The sequence below is a fragment of the Colius striatus genome, chromosome 1, assembly GCF_028858725.1.
Source record: "Colius striatus isolate bColStr4 chromosome 1, bColStr4.1.hap1, whole genome shotgun sequence".
In the NCBI taxonomy this organism is placed as follows: Eukaryota; Metazoa; Chordata; class Aves; order Coliiformes; family Coliidae; genus Colius; species Colius striatus.
Window position 1 is genome coordinate 128,859,647 of NC_084759.1, and position 22,535 is coordinate 128,882,181.

At 43.4% G+C, this 22,535-nt stretch overlaps 1 protein-coding gene across 1 annotated transcript in view; it reads right to left on the minus strand.

Annotated features, from left to right (window-relative positions):
- Nucleotides 1-13,746, minus strand: part of LRP6 (LDL receptor related protein 6) — a 138,262-nt gene extending 124,516 nt beyond the window's left edge. Inside the window, exon 1 of the mRNA XM_062007167.1 lies at nucleotides 13,398-13,746. Coding sequence (XP_061863151.1) covers nucleotides 13,398-13,452 — 55 coding nt within the window. The 5' untranslated portion in view covers nucleotides 13,453-13,746. The remainder of the gene's footprint in view (nucleotides 1-13,397) is intronic.
- Between the last annotated feature and the right edge of the window lie 8,789 nt (nucleotides 13,747-22,535).

The following is a 22,535-nucleotide window of genomic DNA, read 5'->3' on the forward strand; positions in this document are numbered from 1 at the left end:
CCCCAAGATAAGGAAGAGGAGATAAATGGGCATGTATAGCCAGTAAAGAGAGTTAATTGCAACCTTTTCAAAACCATTCTATATACAAAACTCCTTGTATGTAATTTGGTTTGTGTGGAAGCATTTCTGCTAATGAGGAAGGTGCTGTAATGGTTGCTTCTGGAGTTAAGTTGCTTAAAACTTTCCCTGGCTCTAAATCAGACTCACTGGGGCTGAGATAAATTGGGCAACTCTGCAATCACTTCTTAAAAAGCCAGAGAGGAGGGCTGTTCTTTCTGGGAGGCGGTGGAAGGAGCTGGATGAGAGAGAAGCAACCATGCAGACCCCAAGGTCAGTGAGGGAAGAGAGGAAGAGGTGTACCAGAGCAAAGACTCCCCTGCATCCTGTGGTGAGACAGCAGTTGACCCTCTGTAACCCACAGTGGGTAACAGTGGAGCTGAGATCTGCTGGCAGCTTGTGGAGAACTCCAAGCCAGGAGTGACTGTGACTGGAGGAGGCCATGACTCTGGGAGAGGGTAGCATTGGAGAATAGTTCTGCTGCCACAGAGCAGACTCATGCTGGAGTAGTTTGTGAGCAGAAACTGCAGCCCTTGGGCTCACGCCAGATAAGTTTCTTGAGCAGTGTATCCCATGGGAAAGACTCCACACTGCAGCAGGGGCAAAATGCAAGGAGTCCTCCTCCTCTGAGAAGAAACAAGCAGCAGAGCCCATCTGTGAGAGACTGACCACATCCCCCATTCCCTGTCCTCTGCACCACTGAGTGGGGAGGAGGTAGAGATATTGGGAGCAGTGAGCTGAGCCCGTGAAGAGGAGAGGGGTGGGGAAGGAGATCTTGAAGTGCTAGCTGTATTTTTCTCACCCTGCTCTGGGTTTTTTTTGCTTTTTGTCTGTTCTGTTTCTACTTGGTAGCAGATTAAATGCTTCTTGTTTTCTTCCCTAAGCTGAGCAATCAGAACTGTTTTGCCCAGAACCATAACTGGTGTCGAGTCCTTCCTGCCCTTGTCTTGATCCACAAAGCCCTTGGTTATCTTCTCTCCAGGAGTAGGACTGGGCCGGGGGGGGAAGCAAGTGCCTACATGGTGCTCCCTTGATGGCTGCGCTTGAACCACAACAGTAATACAATCAATATCAAAATTTAATACCAAAAAGCAGAGACTCAGCCTCAAGAAACTTACACAGAGATTATTTATATCACAAAAAAGTGACCAGGAAATACACAAGAGGTTCAGCACAGCAAGCAGGAGGCCAGGATTGTGCATCCAGTGCTCTATTACAGCAGCTTTCCCAATTTATTCCACACAATTCCATACACTTTTAAGAAAACTAGTGAACTGACCAATAGCCTCCATTCCACTTTCACTGTAAACAGAGAACTGTCTTCTCTCTGAACCTCCCCATTCTCACAAACATACTTGCAGGACACAGCAGCCCACCAGGACATCAGTAAAGGAGCATGAGGCAACCCAATATTGTCAGAAAGGACCTTTTCTCCTCTTTTCATCTGACCTAAAGTGTATTCCACATGCTAAAACCATCCAAGAGTTGTTCAGATGGTAATTCGAAAGGTCACAGTAACGGTCAGGCTTGACTGTGAATGAGATGAGTAACCACATCAGTGCAAAAGCAAAGACATCGAGCAGCAACAACAGCACTTGGACTGTGCACCAAGTTTCTACTGTTAGTTTTGCAGGCCTTCAGTCAGAGAGGAACTGACATCCTGCAAGACTAGCTGGTACAAAGGCACTAAGTCATCCTTAAGCCTGCTGAAAAACAGGATAAAAATTCTTACTGAAGAACTAGAAGGATGGAGACTAAAGAAAGAAAAGAGGGAAAAAATGGAATACCAGGTCCAGGCATTACATGCAAATAACTTTCGGAATAGCAGTCACTGGCCATCAAATCATCCTGCTGGCAAAAGAGCCATAGAGCCAGCAGTTGACAATTTTGGAATTGTCACATGTCTCTTCTCAGTGTTAGGTAGCACATCCAAACTGATCCTCTGTCCATCTTTCCACAACACTGACTCTCCTGCTCTGAAGTTCTTTCCTTTGCACCCTCATGGGGATTAAATACACTACTTTATTAGCTAACATCTTCAAAACTTCATATGCTGAACCTATCTTGCTAACAACCATCTAGGATAGCCAGAGAGCTGCGGTCCATGGGTCAGGCATCTGTTTTCAGATGAACTGCCATATAATACTACCATCACTGTGCTGCTTGTAAGAGAGAGTCACAAAGCAACAAGAAAATAAAAGTGACATGGCAGCAGCACAATACACTTTCTAAGGGCAGCAGCAGATTCCAGAAAGCAGGAAGGCTCTTAGGGATATGTGGCCAAGTAGCACTGCAACCCACATTAATGTCTGTAGAACCCAGGAACTTTTACTTGAACAGGAGGAGAAATTTCTTATCTGTGAGGGTGAGGGAGCCCTGGCACAGGCTGCCCAGAGGTTGTGAAGTCTCCTTCTCCGCAGGTTTTCAAAACCTGCCTGGGCATGTTCCTGTGCAACTTTATTTAGCAGGAGGGTTGGACTGATGATCTCTAGAGGACCCTTCCAGCCTCTACCATTCTGTGAATCTGTGAACCTCAACATCACACTTCCCGTTTCCTCAATTATGCTCTAACCTTCCTTCAGCACTCTCAGTCTCTCAGACAAGACAGAGCTGCAGATGAAGTCACACCAGTTCCATGCACATTGTCAATACTTCTCTAGATCTACTGGAAACACCCATGTTAAAATCAACACAATCTGTATAATGAAAAAGTTTGTACACATGTAAACTTCTGTAAAGCATCTCCTGTCTGTAAGATAAGCTTCTGACAGTTCTCTTGAGCACACATCTTCACTCATGTGGAAAAAGAAATCTTGTTTGGCTATACTACACCAATTAAAAACACACATTTGCATAGAGATGATATTTTTGCAATCCAAACTTGAAGCTGTATGATGACGGATAAGTTGACCTGATCACACTGAAACAGAACACTACCCTTCACACCTTACCAGCATCATCATTTCTTAGAGCATTTCTAACAGTAAGAAAACAAACCAAAACCTCTATCATATCACTCACCGTGCTGTCAAAGGACTGGACATTGCTTAAGTCCCTCTACTGAATCAAAGCATCACGATACAACATTGTAATCCTGGGACAGAGGAAGTCCATTTCCCAAAGCCTAGGAAGGCTAAAGGCTGCAAGACATACCATGTACACCTTGGCAAGCTGAGAATCATAGGTAGGGGTTGGAAAGGACCTCTAAAGATCACCTAGTCCAATCCCCCTGCTAAAGAAGACCCATCTAAATTGGGTCAGACATGTCCAGGCAGGTTTTGAAAACCTCCAGAGAAGGAGACTCCACAAACTCCCTGGGTAGCCTCTGACAGTGCTCCCTTACCCTTAAAGAAGCTTTTCCTTAAGTGGAACTTTTTTGTGTTCAAGTTTACACCTATTATCCCTAGTCCTGTCACTGGAGACAGCAGAAAAAAGTGCTATCCCAACCTCTTGACATACACCTTTCAAATACTTCTAAGTGTTAATGAGTTCCCCCCTTATTCTCTTCTACAGGCTAAGCAACCCCAGGTCCTGTAGCTTTTCCTCGTAAGAAAGATGCTCCAGTCCTCTGATCATCTCGGTGGGACTCCAGAACTCTCTCCAGAAGTTCCCTGTTCCTCTTGAGCCGGGGAGCCCAAAACTTGACACAGGACTCCAGATGAGGCCACACCAGGGCAGAGTAGATGGGGAAGAGAACCTTCCTCTATCTGCTGGACACACTCTTGATGCATTCCAGAATGCCAATGGCCTTCTTGGCCACAAGGGCACACTGCTGGCTCACGTTATCAAGCAGGACTCCAACGTCTCTCTCTGCAGAGCTGCTCTCTAGCAGGTGAGCCGCCAGCCTGTACTGGTACATGGGGTTGTTCCTTCCCAGACGCAGGACTCTGCCCTTGCCCTTGTTGAATCTCATGAGGTTCCTCTCTGCCCAACTCTTAAGCCAGTTGAGATCCTGCTGAATGGCAGCACAGCCTTCTGGGGAATCGGCCAGTCCTCCCAGTTCGGTGTCATCAGCGAACTTGCTGAGGGTACACCCTTCCCCTCATCCATGATTAATGAAGATGTTGAATCAAACTGGCCCCAGAACCGATCTCTGTGAAACCCCACTGGCCACAGGCCTCCAACTTCACTCGGCTCTCTTGATCATTACTTGCTGGGCTCTGTTATTCATCCATCTCTCGATCCACCTTACCGTTCACTCATCCAACCCACACTGCCCGAGCTTTCTGATGAGGATGTTGTGGGAGGTGGTGACAAATGCCTTCCTGAAGTCAAAGTAGATGACATCCACTGCTCTCCCCTCATCTAGCCAGACAGTTATACTCTCATAGAAGGCTCTCAGGCTGGGCAAACAAGATTTCTCCTTGGAGAATACATGTTGACTCCCCCAAAAACCATATTTTCCTCTGTGTGTTTAGTGTTGTCTTCCAGGATGAGCTAATCCATCACCTTTTCCAGGGATGGAGGTGAGGCTGACTGCCCTGTAGTTTCCTAGGTCATCCTTGCCCTTTGTTAAGACTGGAGTGACACTGGCCTTCCTCCAGTCCTCAGGCACCTCACCTTTGCTCCACGATTGTTCAAAAATGATGGTAAGCACCTTAGCAATAACATCAGCCAGCTCCCTCAGCACTTGTGACTGTATTGCATCAGGACCCACAGATTTGTGGGTATCCAGCTTGCCTAAGAGAAAACAGGAATATCTGAGAGAGAAGTGAACACTCCAAAGTTTGTTGCTAGCCTGGAATGACCACACTCTTTTGTGTTTCCAGCCTGGAGAGCACACGTTTAGGGGCGTACATTCACTTGAGAATGGCCTGAGAGTGTCTGCCCTCAATCACTCCAGTCAGCTCACTTGCCTCCATAGCTAGGGGACACTAATTATACTGGCAGAGACTGCATGACAGTAGCCCCAGCCAAAGCATTTCATCCAGACTTATAGTAATAGTTCAATATGGACCACAAAAATCCACACCCTGAGCAGCAGCACACTGCTTTACCCTCAAACTACCAAAGCATTTTTCCACACTGAAAAGAAGTTCATAGGCACTGAGCTACCCTTAGATGACTTTTAGCAATTTACCAAGTGACATGCCTAGTACTTAAACATATTTTTTTTAAGTGTGTCAGTTTATCTGAGAGATATAAATTAAAACAACTTTTCTAACTTATTTATTCTGTTCCGTTATTGGTTTTGTTTAGATTTTTGAAGTGCTATGAGGAGGTTGCTGTAAAGCAACAGAAGATCCTACCTGGAGGACAGAATGACCCATAAAACGGAAAAATCTGCATGCACTGACAAATACACCACAAAAGTGACAGGCCTCAGATGGGACACAATAATGGGACCAATGTGGAGCAGAGTGGGTGGGGGGAGCAGCTTATCAAAGGCTTATCACATTTTCATTTCCACTTCTCTGAGCTTCTTCAACAAAGACCATATCAGCTACCCAATATTTCTTTGTGGCACACCTTCCAGACCAAGCTTGGTGAATGGTATCTTTGTCAGTTCTTCCTTCATAACAAATATTGAGAACAAAAGGCATATCTCCAAGTAGTAAAAGGAATTCACAAATTCCGTTTCTCATGCAAGTCAAAAACTTTCTTCAACATGAGACAGATTCAACAATTTTGTAGAAATACAAACTAGAAAATCATTTTATAAGAAAACTAAAAGGAAATACTTGAGTCCCAGCACAGGTTTAGAACAACCTTCCAGCAGCCAAATAAAACAAAACCAAACATTCTCAAACCAGAAGTACACTTTAATACTTATGTTTACTACAGATTAATATAATGAATAACAACTCCAGTTCAAAGTAACAGTTAGGGGTTTTTTTTAAGGGGTAAAGGAAGATGTGCATAAACTTTAAGAATTTTGAAAGTGATTGCACATTTGATTGCTTTCTTTCAGAAACACAGCTGGACAAATATCTAAATGGTGGGTGTCAGGAGGTTGGGATATCCTTTTTTTCTATAGTAGCTAGCAACAGGACAAGGGGTAATGGGATGAAGTTGGAACACAAAAAGTTCCATTTAAATATAAGAAAAAACTATTTTCACTGTTCAGGTGAGGGAGCCCTGGCACAGGCTGCCCATAAGGGTTGTGGAGTCTCCTTCCTTGGAGGTCTTCAAGACCCGCCTGAACATGTTCCTATGCAACCTGATCTAGGTGATCCTGCTTCTGCAGGGGGGGTTGGACTGGATGATCTCTAAAGGTCCCTTCCAACCCCTACCATTCCATCATTCAATGATTCTGTATCATTCTTTTTTTTTTTTTTAGCTCTGAATAACACCCACATCCCAGTACTATTAATGTAAAATCTTCAACAAGCTTACATCAGTTGTAGAGACACGTTAAAAACAAACAAAATCCAAAAAACCACCCATAGACATGCAAGATCCCCTGAAAAAGGTGAATGATCCCATCTTTTCATATTGAGTAGGACTCATTTCTGATAATTCAAAAGAAAAATAAATAAAACCATAAACACAAAATCATCCAAGTTGGAATTATTTTACACATACATTTTAGTCTTTACTCTGTAGGTAATGGTAACTGTTGTGCCTCAGTTAAGTTTCTGAGCTAACAGAACACTAGTGCATTTTCCAAGTAGATATAAGAGTCAGTACAAGGTTTACACATTCTTTTCTGTTGTTCTTAATATTCCTACTCTATTAATCCATCATGGACAAGAGATTCTTGTACTTTTCATAGAATCATAGAATGGTAGGCGTTGGAAGGGACCTTTAGAGATCATCTAGTCCAACCCCCATGCAAAAGCAGGTCCATCTAGATCAAGTCACACACGAACATATCCAGGTGGGTCTTAAAGATCTTGAGACTCCACAACCTCCCTGGGCAGCCTGTACCAGGGCTCCCTCACCCTCACAGTAAAATAGTTTTTTCTTATTTTACTGTGAGGGTGACTTTCTTATTTTACTGTGAGGGTTAATGTTTCTTTTGAAGCGTTAACATTTTAAGGTTAAAAAAGTCTGAAGTTCTACAATAGCTTACATTTCTGTTCTCTTCCACATACCCTTAACTTTCAGAATTCAAATAAATACATCAGCCACCTTCTAGAAGCCTGAACTCTCTAATAGAGGAGAATGATTATTATTGAGGAGTTCTCAAGACAAACAATTTTTAAACAAACCACTCCAAAGCACAAAACAAAGAAACAAAAAACCTCAAATATAAAAACTACGGTTTTCCTCTAGGGAAACACAGGGGGTAGGGAAGAGTAAGAGGAAAAATATAAAGGAGAAAATTACACTTTGGTATCACAAAGAAGAAAAACAAACATTTTTTATTAAGCAAAATTTTATAGCTAGTTGATTAAGATTTTCTGTCTCAAACACGATTATTTCTCGAATCTGACATCAAGAGCTCACACACAGCCCTCATAAACAGAATTAAAACTATAATCCCATTTCTGCCACATTGATTATATCACAAGGGAGTAATTCTATTTAAGTAATGTGATCCTGTAACAAGATACTAAAAAAATCTGTACAAACGTTACCATTTTCCATGTCTGTTTATATTAAAAACATTTCCTTATTGTTCTCTCTGTATTAATAAAGAAGCTCAAAAAGCATTCTTTCAAAGTGACATGCTTCTTTCTCTGAAGAGTTTAAAACATTTTGCAAAAGAAACAAAGTACTGTTAACCAAATTACTGCTTCTTTTAACCTACACTTTGAATGGTACGTTCTTCAAAGTGTACTATAAATCAAACAGAAAAAGGTATTGCTGAATTCTCCTTCTATTCATAGACTGGGAGCTGAGACTCCATTTCAAAATTAGGGGAGGATTGTACTAATTTCATTGACACAGAAAGGTCTATAGCAAGATAATTCACAATGAAACAAAACAAGCTCACCCTATTTTCAGAACCTCTTCAGGGGAGAAGGTATCAGAAATGAGAAACAATGTCAAGTTCATTTCTACTTGCAAATACCATCACTGTGTTCAGATCAAGTTCTGTCCATGTGGAGTTAAATATTGAGCCTGGTCACACTGTGAAATCTCTTGCCTTAAATATTTATAAACTACAAGAATGTCTGGAGAGCTTAATGAAGGCTCTCTGTGTCAGCTTACCTACCAAATATATAAGTAGGGAAAAGTTACTTAATATTTAGGGTGTCAAGACCAAGCATTTATGTGTGATCCATTAGAGAGGCAATGTTTTCCCCTTCCAAGCCTTGGACAATTACCACAAAATAATGACACAGCTTCTTTGTTTACAGCACTGTGTATTCTGTAAGTCTGCCAGTGGTATATCCTCTGAAACTACACAAGTGAGGTGCAAGTTTAAAAAATAAAGGTTATTATTAGTGAATGTATTTCTTTCACCCAACAGTAGCTACTCTGTAGAATAGCAATTAACACTAAGTGCTCTGCACAGAAGTAGAAGTACTCACTGCACACTCACCCAAAACCTCATGTCCACACAGCACCAGTCACCCTGGGTGAGCCATAGCCTTTAGGTTTGAGGTCTCAGCTTTTAAGTGACCTTTATATGAACATGAACAGACCATCTCTGAAGTCTGTGAATCACCCATTAGTAAAAGTCCATCTGTGGGAATTTCCTTACCAATGTAAGTTCTGTTTTGCTGGTAGCAACTGCCTCTGAAGTACAAACAGTCCCCACATGCCATCAAAGAAGTGGGTGGCAGCAAAGAATTTCACCATCCACATGCAGTTTACTAACCAAATCCCTCTCAGGTGAGGGGCTAAAGCATGAGGGGCTTCCTCAGTAGAACTGGGAAAGGAGTTGACTATGCCCCCAGGAATGGCAGAGCCACCAGCTCATACCCCTCTCTATAGTACAAAGAAGTGAACTCTTTTAAAGAAGATACCAGCAAAGCAACTCAAATATTTAGCATTTCATAGGAAATTAAGGAGGTTAAATATACTGAGGACAAAGAATACAGTGTTTAAATCTGCAGGACTGGCTGCCGGAGCAGATGAATGGTGACAGATCAGAAACTGAGACCTGTTTCTCACTGTTTTCTTCCTGTACCACATTGCCTCAGAAGGGAGGGAAAAAAAAAAAGTAACATCTTTGCTTTCCTGGATTTGAACTAAAAAGTAAATCCCACTTTATGTGCACTGCGGCAGATATTTTTGAAGCTGGCATTTTTGAGATGCGACATCATCGTAAAGGTGGATTACAGATGTCCAAAAGAATCGGATTTCTCCAGCTCCCAAAGACAGATAGTTTAAAAGGTTCCTGTGCTCCAGATTCTGACCTATTTCCCTGAAAACAAAAACAATCCTCTACCCACTCTACAGCTTCTCACCAAATTCCCTGCTTGCCTAGGACTGGGGGAAGGCAGATATAATCAATTGACTAGGGAAAAAGGATACACGAATATAGCTTGTGTCCCTTTACGCAGTACTGGTGTGAAACACAATCAAGGCTTTTTACCTGAATATCTTTCTGTAACTTCCGCTGAAAGATAGAAGCACATCACCTGCATAGACCTCTGACCAGATATATACAACTTCACCCAGGTAACCAGAACTGGCCCTGTCTTCAGTGCACCTTGCCAAAAACTTCACCTTAAGTCCAAGACATAGCAAAAAATTCCATCAAACTTTTAAAGTCCTAATTTTTCACTTTTAAATAAAAGCTAAAGCAATCTGATGATAAGCAAACTATATCACAGAGATGCAATTGCAAAAACTATTAAAGTAATGGTGCATTTTGTAGCACCTTAGATCATGTTAATTTTAGACTGTTCTATGGAGAGATGAAAGACGAAAATGCATTGGAAATCACAGCATACAAAGACAAACTGAATTCTGAGAAATCACGCAATGAGAAAACATGACTAGAATACAGCTGATTCAAGCTTGGGTGAAGAAACAGACCCTGAGGATTGCAAAAAACACAGAGGTATTTCTAAGTCTCATTGTCAAAACTTAAGCATTGTACATTCCTAGGTGAAGAGACCCTTTGCCTGAAGGCAAAAACATAGCTCCAGTTCAAACACCACACTTCATCTCCAACCTGAGTGCTTCAGAAGTAAAAAGCCTATTCCTTGTGTCCTTCTCTGACTTCTATTAGAAAAACATGTGCAAACACCTCCAGTCACACTCATTTTAAGAAGTCTTGAACATTAAGCTCCTTTAAACTACATGCAAATGAGTTAGTCTAAAAAAAAATACAAAAAAGCAAATATGATCATCAAAAGCAATTAACAACATAATAAAATCAATTTAAAGTGGTAACAATGTTAAAAAAATAACAACTGATTAAAATAAACCCTTTTCTGAATGCATGACAGTGAAGCGGTAGTTTTAAAATGGCCATTACCAACTACACATTTTCATTTCTTCAATAACTGACCCTAACCACAGAGGTCTGCGATGTTCAGCCTGTCTGCACACACATCATTTACAAGATTCCTATTCAAACAAGAGCTTTATGCACTGTCTGCATGATCAGGGTCGAGAACCAAAACAAAATAGCAATTGCCCACTGACTGGAGAGCTATTTCTGGAAGAAAAGTAAGCTGTGAGCACTTGGGGCAAAGAATTCTCTCTTTATTGCTCATTAAAAGTTGAAACTTAACTTACAGTTTCACATTTAACTATAGCCTCCCAACAGATGTGATGCCATTGCTATTTTCTGTTTGCAATTGTCAATAAGGTCCTCATTGGTTTCATAGCTATCATGAAGAATACAAAGCTGCCACAGAGCAGCTTTAACTGACTCCCCTGCATATGTACCCCCAAGGAGCAGCTTTACTGGCTTCAACAGCACTGTTGATGGAAGTCCAATCCCCAAATCAAACCAAAGGCCAAGAAGAGACCAGAGACGGGACTGTGATGAGGACCAGTGGGTTCTAAGAAAGCAACCTCTTTGTTCTACAGCCAGAATATGAACACAAGAAAACTAACCCCACATCACAGAACCTCTACAGTAAACTCTCATGACAGTAACCTCCTGACTCTTAGCAGTCCAAATAGCTGTCCTGTAAACATTAGTAGGATCAGGCTTATTGTAGTCCCTCGACAATTTTGACAGAATGGTGCTTTGTCCTGTGCATCCATTTCTGGATAGGAGCAGTCCAGTACTTCAAATCTGTATTAGTTTACAAGGCACTGCACCTCCAGGTTATCAATTTTGTTCCTTTCCAGATCAGTAAATGAGTCTACTAGAGTCTCCTCAAACTAACAATTACAGTTCAGTTGTAAAAGAAAAAAAAAAAAAAAAAGAGCAGCAAATTTACAAAAGTTTAAGTCAGCGAGAACAACAGAGAGGCTAATTCTGTAAGCAATAGACACTATTACATTTTCTGAGTTTCAGTCACCAGTGTTGCTGGCTTGGCATCCTTCACTGCACTGAATTCACAAACCAAATAGTGAACTTCAAAACTTCACCTCTACTTTCATGTATAAACTTATTCATACTCATGCTGGCGCTGCCTCTGTCTCATTAAGGAACTGCTGACACCTCCTCTGAACTCAACACATCTTATTCAAACCAATTCTACTTGCATAGATGTTGTTTATTAGAGAGGACGCATGCATAAAAATTTGATTTTTGTTTCTTCAGAGTTCAGCTGTTCCTGCTGTTTATCTCTATCCAAGATAACAATTAGCCAGTAGGAAAATTACTATCATGTCACAAACAAAAGATTATGACTTCAGGTTGATGATCAAACAGCAGGAGCACATGAGTACAGAAGAAAAAAAAATGCTGTTCAGATATAAATGTCCTTGGCAGTAGACAAAAGACAAGAGCTGAGAAAAGAAATGACAATCTGGATGGTTTATAAACTGAATGTTTCTTCAAAGTGTCTTACTAACCATTACCAAGTATATAAAAAATTGCAAAAATATACATAACTATTTTGAGACTAATCTGAAGAAATGACAGTGACAATTTTATGTGACATTACATACACCAGCGATTTCTGTGCTCTCATCTGAACCAGGCTGAACAGCAAATTAGAGCCAAACAAATGGTATATTAAGAATGGGTATAATTGTTATGTTACAAAATGAAATAATCCGGAAATAGTTTCTCTCTGTACTCCAGACTCAACTTAACTTTTGAAAGTTGAGGTTTTACTGCACAATAGGAGTACAAAATGTTACACAGTCCATTTAAGTAACTCTACTTGTATCTTTGCAAACAGGATACAATATGGCAAACAGATGCATAGGGAAAAAAAAAAGGGTATGGAGGAGAGGAAAAATTTAGTTTTCCAGAGTACTGAGCAATTACTTCAATCTAAAGCACCCCGACTTTATAGCTTTCACTGAAATATACTAGTGTTGACGAATTTTCTATACCAAAATGTGGTTGATTAACTGTTAGCAATTAACCTCTTTCCTCATCTAGTACGAAAAATAATACAGGTAAACAGCAAAATGACGGATGCAAACACTACAGGTGACTTCTTCCCTTAAAGATTATCCTTAGAAATAGCTACTGTAGTTAGGTTTACAGCACACATACACACACAAAAATCCTCAGGGTTTTTACCAATCGTGCCCTATAAAACAAATTTTGCTGGGAAAGGGAAGTGGGATAAAAATTTTCTGAGCTACTGTCACGTTCCCTTGTAAGGCCCTCGCCTGCTAATTTAAATCCGTAAGAACACCCGTAGCACTTCACCAGTGAAACTCAAACTTCCCTCAAGTCCCAGCGCACAGCCAGCCCAGCTGAGAGGAGCATTCGTTTCTTCCTTTTCTCGCAAACTCCGCAGGCTCATTTCACTGCGAGGAAGCTTTCAGTGGAACACCAGTACCCGGACACTTTCCGACACCCCTCCCCGGCGAATACGTGAGGCTCCGCGCTGTTCCCCACACCCGGCGGGATGAAGCCCCCACTCTTGGGGGCGGGGGGGGAGAAACCAGAGGAGCCTGGCGATAGTAACTGTGGTACCAGCCTGACACTGGCATGGCCGAGCTGCTGCCCCAAGAGCTGCCTGCCGCCCAAGGCCAGCCAGGGAGTGCGGAGAGACATGGGGGAGCGTGTGCAGGTTTTGAGGGGCTTGGGTTGGGTTTCGGTTTGTTTATTAAAAAAACAAAAACAAACTTGGAAACAACAATGGTGTGGCAAGAGAAGCGGCCAGGCAAGGCAGGCTGCTCCCATGTGGGGCTCGGGCCGCCGGGGCGGGCCGGGGAAGTTGCTGAGGAGCAAGGGAGGCCGTGTCGGCGGCTGGGCGAGCGCGCTGCCCCCGCGCCGGGCCCCGCGCCCCGCCGGCAGCCAGGCCTCTCCCCTCCCGCACGCCCAAACATGGCCCCTCACCACCAACCCTGCAACTTTTCCCCTTGCCCCCCCCGCCTCCCCGCTCCATCGCCACCGCCCCGCTCACCTCTCATCAGGGAACAAAAACTGCAGGCAAGTAGGCTGCGCAGGACGGCCCCCATCTTCCTTCCCTCCTCGCTCTCACCGGCGGGGAGGCGGCGGCGAGGAGCAGCACCTCTGCTGCCAGTTCATGCTTCCAGGCGGGCGGGGGAGGTGGCGGGGAAGGAGCGGCAGGGGGGGTGGAAGAAGGCGGCGAAGGGCGCCCGCGGAGATTTCCCCCTCGCCGGTCCCTAGCAGACCACTTGCCCCGCTGCGCCGCCGCGGGAGCGGGCGCTGCCCTCCATGCCAGCCGCTGCCGCTTCACCGCAACCACCGCCACCTTTCCCCCATCCACCCCTCCGCTCGCTCGCCCGGCCTCCGCCTCCGCCGGGCGCGCACAGGCGCAGGGATACAGTTCTCCTCCTCCTCCTCCTCTCCTCCCCCGGCCCGGCCTCGCCTTCCCCTCCCCGCGCCGTGCCGCGCCCGGACGGCTCCTGGCTCCCGGCACAGCGCCCGCCCCCTCGGCACCTCTCCCGTCAGGGAGGGAGCGAGCGGGCGGGCAGGCGGAGGGTCGTGCGGCCGCGCGCCTCTCGCACAGGGACAGCCCGGCACGCACGACCCGCCGCCCCGCGGCTGACAAAAGCCCGACGGGGTCGGTGGCGCGGCGGAGAGGGACTGGTGGCAGGGGAGAAGGCGGGCGGGGGTACTTGGCGGCACCGGCTCGCGTGCAGGGGTAGGGGGACGCGGCGAGGGGCGACTGCCGCCGTCGCATTCCAGAGGGACTATTTTTGCTCTTCACCCCCTCCGCCGCCTGCGATGCGCCCCGCGGAGCAACACCGGACCGGGAGGGACGGAACTACTTTCTGCCACAGAGCGGCGGCAGCAGCGGAGGCAGCAGCACAAAGGCGGCGGCTGTTCCTCCGCCAGGTGAAGGTGGCGCGGCTGGGCCGGTCACTCAGGGCCACCGGCGATTTGGTCCGCTCTCGGGTATGCGCGCCCGCTTTCTGGCGAGGGGCGTGCTGGCGCCTCTGAGGCGGGGGTTGTGGGGCCGAGCCGGGCTGCGGCGGACCCTCGGCCCAGCCGCGGGGTCGCGCCGTCGTTTAAATATTTATTTATCGGCGTGCGCGGCTTCGCTGGTGTTGAATTAGAAACAAACCTTGGCGAGGAACGGGTTGTAATATTAGAGCATTGCTGGAGGTGAGGTGGGGGAAAGAAGCAGAATGTTGAAATTAAGGTATAATTAATACTGCTGGTGTGGAGATTTAAGAGCAATAGTTTGATCTTTCCCAGAGGAGGGCTGGCAGGCACTCCTTAGTGGTAGGACTTGCTGCCTGGCTGACGTAACGGGGTGTGATTTATTTCCCAGCAGTTTTGGGGATGGCATGACTTTTTGTGCCCTCTTGCTAAACTAAATATATTAAACTGGGTTTGAACAGCTTGGAGCTGTGGATAGTGTGCTGTGTTTAAACATAACATTCTTTTCCTCTGTTGCGTCCACATAAACACACTTTGCTTTCCGAAGAAGGTAAAAAGCTGTGATTTGTTAATATACCTTCAATTTTAAAAAAGCTTCCCTCGTATGTACTTTGTTCATTCCTGATAATACAAAATGCATCTTTCTTGCGTTTCCTCTAAAGTGGAGAATCTAAATCTATATTGTTTTCAGGATTGTTAGAAACTTAGTGAAACATTTAACTTCTATATGTTCAACAGATAAATTTAGTAGTTTTTCTTGTGATTTGTGGTAAGAGATAACATCAGGACCATAGAATTATGGAATGGTAGGGTTGGAAGGGACTTCTAGAGATCATCTAGTCCAAAAGACCTGTCAGGACTGACTCTTGACATCAGGTTCCTGGAGTCATGTGGTAATGTCAAGACTCTCAGCTTTTATGGGTAAAACCCCAAAAAAGCCCAGAGCTTTTAATGAAGTGTATTTCCAACCTTCAAGGTTGCAAAAGAAGATTTTGTAAAGGTAAACAATACGACTCAACAGCAATATCTGCCTGAGGCCAGGTCTATGTTAGAAAATGTTGCCCTTGACTCTGCCGGATGAAATAGCCTCCTCTGTTACTGTGCTCTCAGGAGGATTAGCAAACTTGAGCAAGATCCACAGGGATAGTGAAGGGGAAGGGCTTCCCATGCAAAAATGTACCTAGATGGCAGATAACCCACATCTAACCCTTGTTGTCACCATTAGGTTTTTGCAGGAGCAGGCAGAAGGAAAATAAATTTACATTTAGTTTCCCTGTTTAATCTGAGAAGAAAAAGAGGCTTGTGGGGGGATTATTTTCCTTACACTCTCATAACATCACACAACCTGTGATTAACCTCTCAGAAGTACAGCAGATCCGTAATGAATTCTCGATATGGTAATCGCACAGTGCAGAGCTGAGGAAAACCTCAAGCCTGAACCCCTGCGTGGCTGAATGCGTTTGCCTACATACTGTTTCCTCCCACATCTTACCTGGTTCTGCTGGAAATGCTCTGGTCTCTTGACCATCTCTCTTGGGAGCCTGATCGCCAGCCTGGTTGCTCTTCCTTCTAAAGACAACTTCCCTGCTGTCGGCTGACTGGTTTTATTTTTAGCTTTCAAACATTGTATACTGTCACTCCTCACACTGGTGCATTTCACAATTTTTCTGACATTCAAACCCCTTCCTTTCCTGGATTTCCTCTAAGCCATTTAATGATTATTGGATTCACCTCCCTCAGCCTAGCTCCTCTCCTTCACAGCCTGCACAGTGACAACCCTCCTCTTTCCATTCCAGGCCAGGTAGATTTTTCTCAATCTTTTTTCCTCATCAATATGTGGGAGTCAAGACCAAGCCTATCTTCTAAATGTTTCTCAGCTTTACTTCTAATTTATATATGTAGAATTACCTCAGTGGCAGAGATTTTTACAAAGTAAAATAGGAGACAAGATTACCGCACACAAAACAGCCTCCAACAGGCAAGGTTTCACTGAGATGTGGAGAGGGAACATCTCTTTTATTTTAGTAAGAAGCTCCTCTTGTTGGTTGCAGTTTTTTTATTTGGAAATAAAAACCTTGGTTTGCTGGCCCAAATCCAGTCTGAGGCTCCAGCTCCAAAGCAACCTGCACAGCCTTACCTATATGTCTTGACTTGGATAGTGGCTCAATGATACAAGAGCTTTCATGGGGGATGTGGGAGTATATTCATATTAGTTCTCTGACTTGGTGGCCCATCCTCACATGCAGTTCTGTCACCACATGACAACAAGGGACAGCAGCTGGAGCTCCCGAAACCTGCAGCAACTGCCAAAGTCACTCTGTCTTTGAATTGTCCCCCTGGTTCCAGTGGAGTCAAGGGGATCTTTTGTAGGACTGGGGCGGAAGTCCCTAACAAGCAAAAGCTGTTAGGAAAAGATGGCTTCTCAGCAAATGAATTTGTGGCTGCCCACATCACAGAAACCACTATCATAATTAGCTCTCTTACTGAATGTCTCAGCAGGAATTAATGGGCATGGCATGGTGAAATCCTGGTCCCTCTGAAGGCAATGGCAAAACTCTCACTGACTTCAAAAGGGCCAAGGTTTCACACTGAAACTCGAGTTCAAGTCCTCTCTTGCCCCCAGCAGGAAAGACTACAGGAGAGAGCTTTGGAAATGGGATGTGTCGTAGTGATGACTTCACCAATGATGCTTGCTACAACCATTTTGCAGATAAAACAGGACGGTCAGACTTGAAGCAGTATCACCTTGCCACTTCGCTGAGGTAATGCAGTTTGTAAGGAAAAACTCTTCATCCAACTCTTCCTCAAAACAAGGTCAGCGCTAATAAATATGACAACGTTTATTCTGTTCCAAAACTGCAACAGGTTCGCTATGGTGTTCCTCTTTCAATTAATAGGACACTAGATCATCTCTTCCTAAAGTTCAGTAACAAGCAGATGTGCATTTCCCTCAATTTTACTCCCACACTGTACTCCCCCACATTTCACCAGGACGTAGGGAGCTCACAAGCACATTTCCTTGAAGTAATGGCCATGTCTCTAGTCCAGAACTTTTCTCCAGGCCACGAGACCTTACTTTTTTTGCTGTTACTGTCTGCAGGGTTCCCAACAGTCTGTCAAACCACAGCAAATATGAGCCCTCCCGCTACTTCTGTGGCAATTTCCCCATCAAACATCCCATCAAATCCCTTTTTCTATCACATACAGAGCTGCCCCTTCTTGCATTTCTGTACTATCTTATTTCCTCCCCCATTTTCCTATCTTCTCTACCAGAAGAGGTTGCCTGGTGCCCAGGATGAGAACTGCATTTCTTTGTGGCTGAAAAAAATCCTTACAACAAAATCTTCACAGAGGAGAAGGTGCTCGAGTTCAGCAGCCCATATAGGCAAGCTAGTTCAACAAGAATCCAGCAATATCCCCAAGGGGAAACATGAAATAAGATGACCTGAAAGGCTTGGGCATTTTCTTTACGCCTTTGGAGGAGTGTTTGGACTCCTGCTGATGGTGCATCCAAGGTCAGGCTGTCTACCTACTACCTCTTTTCTCCTCTTCCATCTCCCAGGGAGTTGAAAACAGCACTGCCTGAGGATACACTTCTTCAGTGGTCGCATTTTCAGTGTGAACTATGCATGATACTGATTTTAATTTGGCACTGCCCACCAGACCACAGGGCAAGTCCAAGACTTTCCCTATGAATATTTAGCCATGGCTACATTTCAAAGCCAAATTACAGAAATGTCATTTGAGAAAGTTAGAATTCTAAAATCTGTAAAGTACTTGAGTGCTAGGTCAATACAGCGAAAACATCCTTTTAAAAGAGCTCACATTTCAGGCTGACAGATACCAAAACAGTATTTTGTTTTAGTTTGCTCGGATTTTCAAAACCAGTCAGCATCTGGGCTCTATTAACCATAACGTGCGTGCCTTTAAGCAACAACAATTTAAGAATATTTCCTTTTCAGACCCCTTTCATGGAGTTTAGTGTTTTGCAATATGCATCCATAACATTTAACAATTCTGCTTTGCACTGCAGCCTTTGAAGTTTAAAAATTAGTTACTGGTAAAGCGTTGTACATTTGCTCACACTCTCTTAGTCACAGGCATTAATAACTAGAATTTATGCCTATGGTCAAGAAAGCTAAGCCACTGTGTCACAGTAATTAACAATCTTTCCTACAACAATTTTCAATCTTTATGTAATGCACATAGTGTGACACCATCTGTGCGTAGGGAAGAGCTCATTTCCAACTTGAAATAGCTGCTTCTGGGCTAAAATGCTGTACTGTGGAACTAAGTGCAGTTTGTGACAGGCAAAGAGACTTGTCCCTCTCCAGTTCAGACTCAGGGAGGAAGAGTCATATTTGTATTTCATATTTATTTTTCTAATTTATGCTCATATTTTTATTTATGTTGTTTATATTGATATATAAATTAGTCTGCAATTCAGCCAAGACACTAAGCACCTCAAAGAATATGGCTATGGATCGTCAACCATGACACCTCTCTAGTGGTGTTGTTTCTACTAGCAGTTAGGTATGTTCTCAAACCTGGCTAGAAAAGCAAGCTGAGCTCCTCAGAGCAGAAAAGAGTGCCCTCTAATGTTTAATATCTAGGTTTCATGTCTGAGAGGTTTTATGAAGCCCTCCTCTTTTAAGAGATTTGTAAGATAAGGTCACACAGATGCAAGGTGTTGGAACAACTTATTATTTCAAGGAAACTCCAAATCGGTTTTACCCTCTTAATTGCTTTATAGGTGATAATTAAAAATAAGGATAGAGGTATATTCTTGGTAACATTTTCATTAAATTACCATTGCCTGTGATTTCTCAGAGGAAAAAAATCAATGCCCCTGATGATTTGGAACTATTGATCATACTCTATTTAGTAAGTTTTACGTTTCACCATGCCCTAGAGCATGATACCACTCTTGAATGACTAAACTTTTAAGTGAACTAATCACAATGCAGATGATAGTTTTAATTAGTCCTCCGTCACTTCTTAACTAATGAAATTCCAAGATAATTGACAGTGGCTGATTCTACAGTCTAACCTTTTCTAACTGTAACTTAGTGGATTTCTGATTTGTTCAAAACATAGTGTTTTTTGCATCAAAGCTATAAGACTTGGAGAGAATGGCTGAAGTGGAAACGGAGCACCAAATTCTCCCCTCTGTCACAGGATAGCAAAAAGCTCGGCACACACTCTTCCCCGGCCATTAGTTAAAATGTCCTCCACTGATTTCATTGCCTATTAGAGCAGGGATGAATATGGGTCCTTAAGCTTGCGGTGCCTCTGGATATAAAGGTTTACATGTCCTAGGGCCTGTAAATCATTCTCCATATGATGAGGGGGTGGAAGAGGCAATGGTTGAAGTCTCATTCCCTGCTTTTCCATCTCCATTAGTTCTTTGAATAATTTCCTTACAGTGTGGACTTTGAGAAAGACTCTTCCAGTACAGCTGACAACTAAATGTAGATAAATGACAAAGGAAAACATGAAGAAAGACCAGTACACTCCCCAAAGACATTTGCTAAAACAGTTGTGCCTGCTGTAAAGATATTATTGAAGTATCATCATATTCCATTTTGGAATAATTAGATTATATTTTCTCCTCTCAAGAAAAGCAGTGATTAGAATGATGCTACAATCCATTCCTCATGCTTCCTTCTTCCAAACCCTCCTCAGTCAAACCCACAAAGATAGTATTTGGTCACATGGATCTTTGAATAAAATACAGGGAATTGTGTCTGAATAGCCCTGACTCATAAAGCTCCTTCCAATACCTTTTTCAGTGTCAGAGCTTTGCAGTTAATGCAACTTCTACTAATTTTTTTCCTTACTGCAATTGTGAAGAATCTAATACCTTTGGAATGATCTTGAAAAGAGCTTACACAGAACAAAATCCTCATTTAATCTTGGCTTATTAAGAAATCTTTTATTTGAACAATACATTTAAAATGCTATTTTCCCCAAACACTTTTTTTTTTTAAGATAAGTAAAGCTCCAAGTGTTGAAAGAAATCATGATTCAGAGTCCCATCTTTATTTGTGGTTTATGAATCTTGGCACTTTAACCAGAAGAAACATTAGTGAGAATATGTGCATCCTATGGTCTGCTGTGACAGTAAATAATGTTTAGTACATCAAAACGTGTTCCTGTCACCGTGTTAAAAAAAAATAAAAAAGGGGGGTACAGACCCAAACCACTTAAAGATAGGAGAAAAAATGTTTGCAGAGCGTTGTATATACCAGTTCTTTAGTTGTTGCTCCCAATTTGTGTACTACGTCGCAGTTGGAGTCATAGAAGCATAGAGTCACAGAATGGTTTGGGTTGAAAGAGGCCTTAAAGAGCAGCTAGTTCCAACCCCCTGCCTTGAGCAAGGACACCTTCCACTAGACCAGGTTGCTCAAAGCCCCATCCAGCCTGACCTTGAACACTGCCAATGATGGGACATCCACAGCCTCTCTGGACAACTTGCTCCTATGCCCTCACAATGAAGAACTTCTTCCTTACATCTAATTTAAATCTGTCCTCTTTCAGTTAAAAGTAATTTCCTCCTGTTATGCCACTACATACCCTTGTAAAAAATCTCTTCCTGACTTTCTTGTAGGTTCTCTTTATGTACTGGAAGGCTGCTATAAGATGTCTCCAGAGCCTTCTCCTCTCCAGGCTGAAAAACCCCAACTCCCTCAGCCTGTCTTCTCAGGAGAGGGGCTCCAGCCATCTCATCATCTTCGTGGCCCTTCACTCCAACAGGCCCTACAGGTCCATTCTTATGCTGATGACCCCAGAGCTGGACACAGGATTCCAGATGGCATCTCATGAGAGCAAAGTAGAGGGGGAGAATCCCCTCCCTTGGTCTGGTGGTCATTCTCCTTTGGATGCAGCCCAGGCTTTCTGGGCTGCAAGCACATGTTGCTATCTCATATTCATTTTTTTCATCCACCAACATCCCTGAGTCCTTCTCTGCAGGGCTGCCTTCAATTCACTCATTGCCCAATGTGTATTTGTGCTTGGGATTTCCCTGACCCACGTGCAGGACCTTTCACTTGGTCTTGTTGACTTTTATGGGTTTACATGGGCCAATTTTTCAAGACTGTCAAGGTCTCTGGATGGCATCCCTTTCTTCCAGCATGTCAGTTGCACCACACAGCTTGGTTTCATTGCTGAGGGTGCACTCGACCTCACTGACCATGTCATTGATGAAGATATTAAATGATGTTGGTCTAAGTACAGATCCAAATGCCTGAGGGACACTGCTTGTTACTGATCTTCATTTGGGCATTTAGACATTAACTGCAACTCTCTGGATGCAGCCATACAGAAAATTCCTTATTGATTAAATAATCCACCCATCAAAGCCATATCTCTTCAGTTCAGCAACAAGGACCTTCTGCACATTCTATAGCTTTTACAACATAGCAAAGTTTGGGAAACTTGCACTTGCTCTCACTTTATTTATTTTGTTTACCCCACTGAGTGATCACAGTGTACAAACAGAGAGCTGTAGTTCTTGGCTTCCTTCAGTGCCTCATCAGCTCTTCCAGTTTCTGCACAGTAAATTTACTGAGCTATGCAACTATCTGTTCTTTTTACTATTGTTTCAATTAAATACAAACCATGGTTGGTATTTACATGAACACAAATAAGTGCCTATGGTATATCTGTAACACTTGTCATGGCTCTTTGAGACAAACAAAGGACAAAATCTGTTTTTTTCTGAGGTACTGTTTTTCATCTCAGTAGACTCAGAAGGACCTCTTCATGGGCATAAAGCAGACAACATCATGCAGTCTTGGGTCCTTGACATATGGATCACCTATTTATTATTTTGCTGCATAGATACCATTTCAAAAGAATGTTTAGAACATCAAAATTCAAGCCTAAAATGCTATTGAGTTTTAACTAAGTGGGAGACCTTGACTTACAGGTAAAAACTATGGCTTCAGGACCTCCCACTGACATCAATGGGAGTTGCATGCACAAAGACAGAGCAGCACAGAGCCACCAAAGTAAAGGGATCGTCTTATTTATAACTTAATTGGAGGAAACAAACTTACTTGGATCCTTACCTGTAGGATCCAAATCCTTACACAGACGGATTTCGGTAATGTTGGTGGAACCTGGATTTAGAGGTAGAGAAAAAAAGGCTCTTTCATAAAAGCAAACAGAAGCAGACTTGGAAACTAGG